Source organism: the organism of the source record quoted next, unplaced genomic scaffold (genome assembly GCF_019419815.1).
Source record: "Pyrus x bretschneideri cultivar Hongxiangsu unplaced genomic scaffold, Pyrus_bretschneideri_v1 Contig14, whole genome shotgun sequence".
In the NCBI taxonomy this organism is placed as follows: Eukaryota; Viridiplantae; Streptophyta; class Magnoliopsida; order Rosales; family Rosaceae; genus Pyrus; species Pyrus x bretschneideri.
The window spans coordinates 7274009-7286949 of NW_025999435.1; the positions used below are offsets into that span (position 1 = coordinate 7274009).

General features: G+C 38.8%; 1 protein-coding gene across 2 annotated transcripts; it reads left to right on the forward strand.

The window, feature by feature from the left end:
* The first annotated feature begins 226 nt into the window (after positions 1-226).
* Positions 227-4819, forward strand: LOC103962384. 2 transcript variants are annotated; one of them, XM_009375083.3, is made up of 2 exons: positions 227-2809; positions 3956-4819. In XM_009375083.3, exons 1-2 carry the CDS (start codon positions 544-546, stop codon positions 3997-3999), a joined length of 2310 nt encoding a protein of 769 aa, XP_009373358.2. In that variant the 5' UTR covers positions 227-543; the 3' UTR covers positions 4000-4819. The 2 variants fall into 2 exon arrangements, with proteins under 2 accessions (XP_009373358.2, XP_009373357.2); XM_009375082.3 differs by lacking the exon at positions 3956-4819 and having other exon boundaries at positions 227-3240.
* The last annotated feature ends 8122 nt before the right edge of the window (positions 4820-12941 follow it).

Consider the following 12941-nt stretch of genomic DNA (forward strand, 5'->3'; position numbering starts at 1 on the left):
TTTAAATTATTAACTTTTTAACATATATATCTCATTATTTATATAAAAATAAATGATGCACCATCTCATTTGACGGTCACACTAAAAAATATTCCCACGGTGACCGCACGGTTGTAGTTTTCAATTCCATCAACAAACTACGCCCGTGTTTCACCACGCGCGCACCATAGTGGCGCGTGCACACCAGGAATCACCTAGATTAACATCTCTCCCACGGTCGTGGTTTTGTCTTCTTTTCCCTTTGGCCCTCAGAGTCAGAGACTGAACCACTCAAAGTGCCCAAAAGAAAATAACAAGTGAAGTGAAACACATCAGACTACCCAGATCGCCGGGTCGGGTAATGGATACCCGCCCAAGCCAGCGGCTTTCTCCTTCTCCGCCCAAAGGCCACCACCAACGGAACACTGCCGTTTTCGTTTCAGCGACCATGGTCACAAGAGGCTACCCAGTTGCATAATTTTGCAGTTCGACCCCTCAAAGTTTTTAGCTTTAGGAACGCGCCCCCAACTCCGTCCTGCTTTTTCCTCACTCGGGTCCTCGGTAATGGCGACTACCAACACCACCCCGCAGGCCGTGGGAGTTGAGGGGGTTGACGCGTCAGCATCGGCGGATGAGGCGGCGGCTAAAGCCGTGCACAAGAGGTACGAAGGGCTTGTGATGGTACGGACGAAGGCGATAAAGGGGAAAGGGGCTTGGTACTGGGCTCACTTGGAGCCTATATTGGTCCACAACACCGACACTGGTCTGCCCAAAGCGGTGAAGCTCCGGTGCTCCTTTTGCAACGCCTTGTTCTCCGCCTCGAACCCGTCGCGCACCGCCTCCGAGCACTTAAAGCGCGGGACTTGCCCCAATTTCAACTCCGTCGCGAAACCCATTTCGTCCCTCTCGCCGTCCTCCACCATCAACTTGCCTCCGTCGCCTGCCCCCGTCCACCATACCAGCCGCAAGCGGAGCTCGTCTTCCGTTTCCGTTTCGGCTTCAACGTCGTACCATGTTCCGCCGCTCGCGATAGTGGACCCGACCCGGTTCTGCGGCGAGCTCACTTACTCTCCGGTGACCGCGACGGCGCATACGGCGATGACGCACCAGCCGCATTTGGTGTTGTCGGGTGGGAAAGAGGACTTGGGAGCTCTGGCGATGCTGGAGGACAGCGTGAAGAAGCTCAAGAGCCCCAAAACTTCACCCGGTCCGACGCTGAGTAAGACGCAGGTGGACGTTGCGCTTGATTTTCTGGCTGATTGGGTGTTTGAGTCTTGTGGGTCGGTGTCGTTTTCGAGCGTCGAGCACCCAAAGTTCAGAGCTTTTCTCAACCAGGTGGGTCTGCGGGCGATTTCCCGGCGGGAGTTCACCGGGTCGAGACTCGACTCCAAGTTTGAGGAAGCGAAGGCCGAGGCCGAGGCCCGAATTCACGACGCCATGTTCTTTCAGATTGCTTCTGATGGGTGGAAGAGCAAGACTTTTGGCGCGTTTGGGGAAGATGGTCTCGTAAATTTGACTGTGAATCTTCCCAATGGGACTAGTGTGTACAGGAAGGCGGTGTTTGTCGGCGGCTCTGTACCTTCGAAGTATGCCGAGGATGTTTTGTGGGAGACAGTGACAAGCATTTGTGGGAATGTTGTGCAGCAGTGTGTAGGAATAGTAGCAGACAAGTTTAAGTCCAAGGCACTGAGGAATTTAGAGAATCAGAATCACTGGATGGTTAATCTTTCTTGTCAGTTTCAGGGTTTCAATAGTTTGATTAAGGATTTCAGTAAGGAACTTCCCTTGTTTAAGGATGTCGCCGAGAATTGTTTTAAGATTGCGAATTTCGTGAATAACAAGTCTCAGGTTAGGAGTAGCTTTCATAAGTATCAGTCCCAGGAGTATGGTCATGCCGGGCTGTTAAGAGTGCCGTTGCGTGAGTTCGAAATGGTTAACTTTGGAGCAGTGCATATATTGTTTGAGGATATTCTGAGCTCAGCCGGGGCACTTCAGTTGGTCCTGCTAGACGAATCTTATAAAGTTGCATCCATGGAGGATCCAATGGCTAGAGAAGTCGCCGAGATGATTGGGAATGTGAGGTTTTGGAATGAATTGCAGGCGGTGCATTCGTTGGTTAAGTTGATCAAGGACATGGCTCAAGAGATTGAGACGGAGAGGCCGCTGGTTGGTAAATGCCTCCCACTTTGGGATGAACTAAGAACAAAAGTGAAGGATTGGTGTGCCAGTTTCCACATTCCAGAAGAACCGGTGGAGAAGGTGATTGAAAGGCGGTTCAGGAAGAATTATCATCCTGCTTGGGCGGCTGCGTTTATACTTGATCCGCTCTATTTAATTAGGGACACTAGTGGGAAGTATCTTCCACCATTCAAGTTGTTGACGCCAGAGCAGGAGAAGGATGTGGACAAGCTTATAACCCGGCTTGTGTCGAGGGAGGAAGCCCATATAGCACTAATGGAACTCATGAAATGGAGAACAGAGGGGCTTGATCAGGTATATGCGCGTGCTGTACAAATGAAGGAGAGGGACCCCAATACAGGGAAGATGAGAATTGCCAACCCACAGAGCAGTAGGCTTGTATGGGAAACACACCTCACCGAGTTTAAGTCACTAGGGAAAGTTGCAGTTAGGCTCATCTTCCTTCATGCAACGTCGTGTGGGTTCAAATGTAATTGGTCTCTATTGAGATGGGTGTCTGCCCATGGCCACTCAAGGGTGGGAATTGACAAGGCACAGAAGTTGATATTCATTGCAGCTCATTCCAAGCTCGAAAGGCGGGATTATTCCTGCGAAGAAGACAAGGATGCGGAGCTACTTGCCTTAGCAAACGGTGAGGATGATGTGTTGAATGAAGTTCTTGTTGATGCATCCTCAGTGTAACATTATTTTTTTCCCCAAGTAGAAATTGAAATTTGTAGGATTTATTGAATTCTTTCCACTATTTTTTTCGTGTTGTACCTGTTTACTTACGCTCTAGAAAGATTTTTAGGGCGGTAAGGTCAGGGGAATAGGGACACTGTAGGGATTGAATCTGTATTTCTAGGACTGCACAGCCATGATTTGAGCCACTGTCCAGTTTTACTCTAGCATGATTTTGAAGTTTTTCGGGTTTGCTGAAACGAAACTCTTCTTGTTTGTGAAGATGGAGGATGCTGCGCGAACAGGAGGAATGTTATAAATTTTTTGTACCTCGAGTATTTTGAGATAAATAATATGTTTATAAAGGGGAAGGTTTTATTATTTCTCCTTTGATTTATCAAATTTGCAGTGTCCTCCATTTGCTTTTAAAATAAAGTTAGAACTTTAAAATAAACAAATAAATTGCTTGTGTGTTGCTTCATTTCTGCGATTTCTCTTCTCTCTGAATAGGGTATAGTTCAATTGCTATAATCGCTTCTCCGTGTTGCCTTGTACACACACAAAGTGAATCGACTTTCTGTCCGGAAAAGTTGTACAATTTCTCTACAAATTCATCTGAGTCCAACTGTACAGTCCTTTTTCTGTGATCTGTAACTGAAGAATCTTGAGAAGGGTTTCACCAGAAAGCTTAGAACTCATCTTTTGCTTTGGCAGTCTAGCTCTTGCGGTCCTTATTCGCCTCTGTGCAGGTCTCACTCGACATCCTCGTACCAAGACGACAAAATGAGTGATTGATCTTGTTTCTTACAAGTATCTCTATTTATCAGAAATCTCTGCACCAGAAGTTACAAATTGCAGTCTTTTGATTTCTGGTGTTGAATTTTACTGTTTTTTGTTAGTTTCCTCAAGCACTTGAGTTCCATTGTTGCTTGAGTTTATAAACAGGGAAGTTGTCTGTTTGGAATTATCAAATCTGCCAAAAGGCAAAAGTTTTGTCATGTGTTTTGACAACTTTTGTTTAGATGTGATATCACTAACTGCACTTATTTCAAACTGCATAATTAGCTTTGCATAATTATATGCTAACTCTCTCTCTCTCTCTCTCTCTCTCTCGCAGAAGCATTCGACAAAGATATTGTTGGACTGGAGAGGCCACCCTAAGGCGGTTGGTGGTTAGCATAACCATTTGGACCATAGCAAAAGAGGAGTTTGCCTAAAAGGATCCAAGAAATGATTTTTCACCTGAAATTTTCGGCAATGACGTGTCGTTCGCATAGAGGGGGAAGCCCAGGAAGCTTTTGCAAAATTGCAGTGATTGGTTTTTTGGTGAATGGCAAGCCAGAGTTTCAAAATGTGTGGAGTGGGGGTCAACACCCCACAGATAGAAAGCCTTGCAAAGACCAACCTGAAGCATAAAAAGCTTTACAGCTGGAGAAGCACTTCTAACTGTATAGATAATCACTTTTCCTTTTGGTTCTGGTTTTTGTGTCTGAAACAGTGGAGCCCCCACATCACAAAGAGGAGTGAGAAGTGGAAGTCGTTTTCCAAGCCATGGAGATTGGATCAGGGAGGTTTTTTTGTCATTAAATCAAATCACAGAGAGAGAGAGAGAGAGAGAGAGAGAGAGAGAGAGAGAGCTTTGTGTTTTTTAAGGGTAACTTATCTTTTAAACATTCCAAAGCTTGTTGAATGAGAGTTGATCACGCAGAATAGTTGTGGGGTGGATGCTGCCCATGGTTGCAAGAAAGGTGTTGAAAAAGAAGCGAATGCAAAAGAAGACTGTCGGCATGAAGCAACACACAAGATGCTTGAGAACGATGCCACAACCAAGTTAACCAAGTTTACCACATTTTTGTGGTCCTTGTTTTAAGTCTTCTAGGAGTTGAAAACTACATTTTTAACATGTTTTCCACTGAATCCGGATCTGCTGGATCCTCTTTGTAATGATCCGGAGATCTGTGAATCATATCCGTTCATCGTACATCGTGAGGTTAGAAATTATTTAAAAATAAATATAAACAGTACCTCATAAAAATTAACAACATGATATACGATAAACGGATACGATTTATAATTCTTTAGAATCTCACCAAAGGAATCCGGAGAGCATCCTGTTGGTTTTCCACAATCACCCTCAAAAAATAAACCCTGCCTTACGTAAAGTTGTCTTGGAATTGGTGTATTTATTGGCGTGGTCTACGTGCTTTACAACCGCATGGTTTAAAAATAATTATTTATTGCTTATGATTTAACGAGGAAAGAAAAATGGCTAATTATATTTTACGTCCACGAGGTTCTAGTTTTTTCATGTTGTGCCATGAAGGATTGGAATTCTATTACTTTATGTTTTTTGGATGTTTGATTGTCGGTTATTTGTTAAATTAATGACAAACTAGCCTCATGAGATTACCATCACATAGTTTGGTACAAATCCCAAACTCTTTTTTTTATCAAAAAACTTCTTTCTTGTTCCGCCTTTACGGGGCCGTTTTCATTATTTGTTCTTTGTAAAAAATCTTGAATTATGCTTTCTTAACTTCCGAATTGAAATTCGTAAAATAGTCGATGGATGCGGCGTGGTTACCATAGCTCATGCATTTATTTGAATATCTGGAACATATAGGGACCAAGGTGGTTTCGAGACCCACTGGATGCTAGAAAAAATGTTGATGAAGGTCCTTTGGAGACCCCTTTGAATGTATGGTATGAGACATTTTTGTTCCTACCAAGTGTTGGATGAAATGACTGTTGGACATATTTCAGCAGCATTCATCAAAATGGGTCAACATCCCTCGGTAGGATGCATCGACATCATCTAGCAGGGGTTCTCAACAAAACTTTGCAAAGGCACTCGAAAGAACTTGACATGGCCTCTCGACAACACTTAGCACGTGCATAATGTGGCTCAATAGATGATGGCAGTCACACAAAGTGCTCAATAAAATGCCCCATTAAAAAGCTAAAAAGATCTTGGGCGTTAAACGCATTGTTTTTGTCTCAAAAACTTGAATCTTTATATTGGGACCCTCGAGGTTAGAATCTTGGATTTGCCACTGCTAGTGTAAATGTGGTTCAGAGCATCCATAAAATGAGTCCCACATATGCCACATCAACAATTTAACGTGGAATCATACAATCAAATGGATAGAAGGCATAAATTTAAATGATTTCAAACCCTAGAGTGCATGAATGAATTTTGAAACTCCGTCAACCATTTTGAAAATCACCTAAAATGCAAAAAGTGTAAATTTAGTTAATAACTGTTTTTATGTGCCTATTACTAAAATAAGTTTGCAGACCTAAACGTAATTAAGTTGACTAGTATTTTGAGTCCACTCGATTTGTATATACATGTGTTTTTTTGTACAACATTAGTTTGCCCATTGTTCTAATTGTTTTTTTACATTTGTGTATGCTTTTCCTAAAAAACAGTTACAATTGGAATTGTGGGAGGATATTCTTAAACTAGACCCTAAGATTAAACCGTGGTGCTTAATGGGGGATTTCAATAATATAGTAGACATAACTGAGAAGAAAGGAGGTTTCCAAGCTACAACTTCAACAGAGGAAACCTTTTATCTATAAATGCTTCTGGCATCCCTTTTACTTGGTGCAACAACCAAGTTGATAACAAGATAATTTATGAGAGACTTGATAGGGCTATAGCTAATACATATTGGTTAAATGAGAACCCAAACTATAACCTGCATAATTACCCAATTTATGGGTATGACCATGGACCTATTCTCTTAACCTACAACTTGAAAAATTGTTATAAGAATAATTATCCCTTTAGATTTGAAGCTATGTGGCTTCTTCATCCTGATTTTAAGGATTTTGTTAAGAATGCCTGGCAATGCAATGGAGTGTTTGGTCCTATTGACACTTTTAGGGCATGTGCTGGGACTTTCAAATATATGGTTAAAGGTTGGAATAAAACAACTTTTGGTAATTTAAAGGAGCGTAAGAAAAAAAATCCTTGGGGACCTTGCTAAGGTACAAGAAACCATCATGAAAAACCAAAATGTTGATTCAGAGATTGATTTAGAAATAAAGCTTAGTGAGGAACTTAATTCAATTCTAAGACAAGAAGAAGTCATGTGGGCACAGAAAGTTAAAGTCAATTGGCTGCAATTAGGTGATAAGAAAACAAGATATTTCCAAATGGTGGCAACTGTTCGAAAAAAGAGAAATGAAATTATAATGATTAAGGATAGTTGTGGGTTTTGGTGGAATGAGGGTGAAGGTTTAGAACAGGTTTTTGTGCATGACTTTAAACTACAGTTTTCTTGTGATAGTCCCCCTGCTCTCGTGGATATTTCTTCTATTGCAGATATTATTGATCCTTGTATTGACAACCATCACAATGAACTTTTACTCAAGCCTGTTGAAGATATAGAAATATGGGATGCAGTTAAAAGAATTGGTGCACTGAAAGCACCAGGTCTGGATGGAATTGGTGCTAGTTTTTATCATGAATGCTGGGATAGAATTAAAGATTCGGTGAGTGCTATGGTTAAGGACTTCTTTGAAAAGAGTACTAGCTTGAGACTTATTAATCATACCAACATTGCCCTCATCCCAAAAGTGGAAAATCCTGAGGTGGTAAGTAATTATAGACCAATTAGTCTATGCAATGTGAGTTATAAAATAATCACGAAAATCATCATTAAAAGGTTAAAGCCACTTCTAAACCATTGCATATTTGGAAACCAAGGGGCCTTTGCTCTGGGACATTCTATTCATGATAATATTTTGATTGCGCATGAAATGTTTTCTAGTTTTAAAGGTGAAAAGGAAGGACTGGAGCAATGGGAATAAAGTTGGATTTAGAAAAAGTGTATGATTATCTTAATTCGAAGTATAGCAGGTATGTGCTTCTTAGATTTGGTTTTACGGAAAGATGGGTGAGCTTAATTATGGAATGCATTACTTCAACTTCCTTCTCGATTTTGATTAATGGTTCTACTCATGGTTACTTTTACCCTAAGAAGGGAATTAGGCAAAGGGATCATTTATCACCTTATATTTTCATTCTTTGCATGGAAACATTGATTAGACACTTTAACAAAATGGTCACTACCCCTATATCATATGTTGGAATTATGTCCTCTCCTAGTGGATTTAGAATATCAAATCTAGTTTTTGCAGACGATTGTTTGTTATTTGCTAGGGCAAACACAAAAGGTGCTAGGAATGTACTTCATGCTCTTAATATGTTTGCCAAAGCTTCAGGTCAAAAGGTAAATTTCCACAAATACTCGCTTTATTTTTTTAGAAAATACTAATGCTTAAACTAGAAATGCTATTGTGAATGTTTTACATATTCAACATAAAACTACCATCGGCAAATATCTGGGCATTCTTAATATTGTGTTTTGGAAAGATCTTGTGAATGAATGTGAATTAATCAAAAGAGTTAAGCAAAAGCTTGCCGGGTGGAAGGCTAATACTCTCTCTAAGGCAGGAAGACTAACCCTCATTAAGTCTAACTTATCTGGTATACTAAACCATATCATGTCTTACTTTAAATGTCCTACTCGAGTAACTAGTAACTTAAACAATGAGTATATGGACTTCTTTTCGGGGAGAGATAGGAAGTTAAAACCTATGGCTTGGAAAAAAGTGTGTACTTCTAAGGATTAGGGGGGGTTAGGCATAAGAAGAGTGGATCATTTCAATAATGCATGTTTGGTTAAGTTAGGATGGAAAGTTTTAAAGGATGAAAACAATTGGTAGGTGCAAATTGTTAAAAGAAAGTACTTAAAGAAGGATGATTTTTTTAGTTGCAAAGTCAAGCAGAACCACTCCTTACCCTGGAAAAGGGATTTTGAATAGTAGACATGTTATTCACAGGGGAATTAGATGGGTTGTGGGTAATGGTGAGGATATCATTTTTTGGACCCATCATTGGGTTTTTCCTTATCCATTGTTCCAGCTAATTCCTGAAAATCAATGACAAAATATAAATTGGGACACTAAAGTAAGTGAGTTTATTCATAATAAAAGTTGGGATAGAGTTCGTCTCTCCCAAGTGTTGCACTTGGATGTTGTGAGGAAAATTTGTATGGTGCCCATTTCCCTTCAAAATAAAAGTGACAATTTCATATGGGAACACTCCTCTACTGGTGAGTTCTCAATCAAGTCAGCGACTTGGATTCAGAGTAATAATAATCAAGAAGTTAAAAGGCAGAAGCTCCTTATGAAGATATGGAAGTTAATGATACCTCCAAAGGTAAAAAATTTTGCATGACTTTTTACTCATGAAAAACTTCATACTAGGATGTGACTGGGTAAATTTATTCAAAATATTGACAAATTATGCCCTATGTGTGGCAATGAGGATGAGACTCAAAATCACATTTTTCTTAATTGCAAGCATGCTAAAGAAATGTGGAACCTCTCTCCAGTAAGTCCTTGGAAGAATAATTTGACTTAGTTTAATAATATGTTAGATTGAATGGAAATAATTGACAATGTTGAATGCAATGATTTGAGTGATCTTAGTAAAGGTATTTTGAATTGTTGGCAAATGTGGAATGATAGAAATAATAAAGTTTTTGGAAGTATGTTTCCTAATCCGGCTAGGAGTATCTCCATTGCCGCAAGTGTAGGCTTATCTTTTTTTAAGGTTAATTGTAAGAAGATCTCTAGGGGTGATCCTTGCCACCAACATCCCATTTGTTGGCGTCCTCCTCCCCATGGCTATGTGAAATTAAACTTTGATTGGTCGGTTAGTTTAGATCGTTCTGCAGCTGCTTTTGTTCTTAGAAATGAGGAGGGGCAACCTGTTGGTGCTGGTGCATTGAACCTTGATGGTGCCACCATTTTGGTTGTGAAGGCCGTTGCTTTAAAGGAAGAGCTTTTTTTTCACTAGGTGCAAAAGTGTGAAGAAGCTAATGATGGAAAGGGATTCTAAGCTTGTCATTTAGGTGGTGCAAGATGTTTGCATGCCCCCTTGACATCTTAAACCTATCATAGAGGACATCAAATGGTTGGCTTCTGAATTTCAGCATATCAACTGGAAGCATATGTATAGGGAGGCTAATTTCGTGGTGCACACATTAGCTCATGTAGGCCTCATTGTTGCCAACCCACATTTTTGGGATTTTTGCCTTCCGATTTCGGCTATAGAGGCTTTTAATTTTGATTGCATGGGAAACGGTTGTATTAGAGATTTTAAGCTTTAATAAATTTCTTCTTCATTAAAAAAAAAAAAAAAAAATTTTAAACCAATTGCTGCATATAAGAACTCAATTTATAAATGAGATTAATGGTTGTTTCCCCAAAATACTAATTAATGTGATAGGACACTACAGTAATTTTGTTTTTATACAAGAGGATCATAGAAGAGGAGGAAAACAAACTCGAGACATGAGGTGTAAAAGCAAAACTAAACCAATGTTGTTAAATACTCTTTTGCAGTAATGTTTTACTTGTTAGTCGTGGTGACTAGAGAGACTAAATTTATAAATAAAATTTACAAACTAAATGATGTGTCACCAATAAAAATGAGCACGTTCATTAACGCTTAAGTAATAACCCAATCATCAACTTTCATGTCATTTAGTTTACAAAATTTTGTCTACAAATTTAGTTCTCCTAGCATTACTTATTTACAAAAGAGTAATACTAGGTAGACTAAATTTGCAAACTAAATGATGTGTTATCAATAAAAAATAAACATATTAATCAACACTTAAGCAATAATCTAATTATCAACTTACATAGCATTATGAAAAGCTATGTCACCTACTCTTTTAGTCTTCCTAGCATTATCCTTTACAAAATAACTAGCTCACCTACTCTTTTTATTTCACGTTTACCAATTATGGAAAGCTATAACAATTTTTTATTTTCTTTGTTTTTCTTCTTCAGCTTGTTTTCATGCATGGTAAACACGTACACTACAGAATTTTGAGGAAATTGCCCAGCTAGCTAGCTAACATCATTTGCTTACTTTCATTACAGAAAACCCTAAAGCAGTTTTGAACTCTTTCTAATTCTCTCTCTCTGTCTCTCTCTCTATCTCTCTCTTTGAAATCATCTACTCACAGCCCATCAAGTGGGGTTCTCACTTCTGGTTGAGTGAAGTGAGAAATAAAAAAAGGTAGACTGAATTATGGTATTATCTATATATTACCACCTTGGGTCTCCTCTCTAATTACTCATTTAGTGGGAGAGACAGAAATTCTTGTCGGCAAAGGAGAGCTTATACTAACACTGACTGCTTACCAACTATGTTCTCTCTCTGTCTTATGTTTAAGCTTTTCACCAATCACACCAGTATGTTAGTGTTATGCCTCTCACTCCACTCATGAATTCTTCTGGTGTAGGAAGACAATCTCTTTACAAGAATCTTTCTCTGTTCCAAATGCTCCACTCTCTCTCTCTCTCTCTCTCTCTCTCTCTATATATATATATATCAATTTTTTGTTTTCCTATATTTACGCCTACAACTGTTTATTTCAGTTGCAACTTTCAACTTGTTTTGTGCTTCGTATCATTAACTGTGAAGATTTTGGAAGATTTCTAGCTGATGCCGTAATTATTAAGGGTGAACATAACACCCGGGAGAATGATTACCGCAGTGGACTTGATGAGATTTATATAATAGGCTAAAAGGTTTTTTTAGTCAAAATGGTCCATGAAATTTGTATAACTCATCATTTTGGTTCATGAGATTTGAAATCATTAAAAGTGGTCCCTGAGTTTGTCTATCATCAATCATTTTGATCATTCTATGAAAATTATATATAAATAATAACTAAAATAACAAAAATACCCTTAATTTAATAAATAATGGACCAAATAATTTGACAAAAATTGAGGGTATTTTTGTAATTTGAACCTTATTTAATGGAGATTTTTCATGGAAGGACCAAAATGATTGATGGTGGACAAACTTAGGGACTACTTCTATTGATTTCAAATCTCAGGGATCAAAGGGAGGAGTTATGCAAATCTCAGTGACTATTTTGGCCAAAAAGCCTATATAATATGACGTGTTATAATATGTGCAGACGAGAAAATTGATAGATCTGATTTTTTTTTTTTTAAATATCGTTTCTACGAAATGATGAGTTGATATTAATTTATATTTTTACACTAATCTTAGTTATGTTGCGGCTTATTTAATCTGACAAGGGAAAGAGGTTCCCTCAACGTAGTGCCTTTATAGTATAATAAGGGAGGGAAGAATCCTTCTCCTCCAAGGAATATAATCCTAATAGAGAAAAATAACTAGTATCGATTCTAATCAAGGATTTACACAATCATAATCTTAATGATAAGCTTTCCCATGGAGCAGGTTTGACATCCGATTTCTTGAGTCAAACCTAAACTTCGGGTTAATGGATGTCCATGTGAAGATTTGAGGATATAGGGCATCGTTGTTTGTCCAGGGTGTCCTAAATGATAATGCCAAAGTGTAATTTCATGCGCAATCCTTGAGGTAGGGACATAGTGGCTCTCTATAGGGTGTATGGTTGTAGAATACAGACCGCTCAAGATACGCTCCATCTACTCTAGAATACACTTCTGGCCTTATTTATAGGAAGTGATGCACATAAATTCAACTCCATTTTCTACATGGTAATTATTGTCTCGAATCTCTTTAATGCTCAACAAAGTGCTTTCGGAACGTGGAGAATAAAGTGCATCTTGAATGGTCAAAATAGTGCCATTGGACAACATTATACAAGTCTTGTCTTATCGTATCATTCGATCAGGTTGGATAGATCTGAAAGGGTTATCAGAGGTACATTCTTAGGTACAAAGTTAGTGAAATAGATACATTCACGCAAAACGTGTGTGGTTGCACTATCTAGCAGACAACTAACTTTACCACTAGTTATACCTAGAAAGTAAAATTAATTTGAATCGGTCACATGCATAAAAATTCTAAAAACATATATCCATTCAAAATAATTTAAGCATTCGAGTATGGTGATTTATAAACTTAATAGTCCAAAATTAAAATAAATCACCAACAAATAATCCAAATATAAAGGAAAATTGTTCAAACTTAAACCAAAAAACAAAGAGGGGTTCGGCCCCAAGGATTAAAATTCAACTAAAAAAATGGTCCATGTCTAAGATTC

Excerpts from the sequence above, each read along its gene's own strand:
- LOC103962384 (XM_009375082.3), top strand. The coding sequence starts at position 544 with ATGGCGACTACCAACACCACCCCGCAGGCCGTGGGAGTTGAGGGGGTT.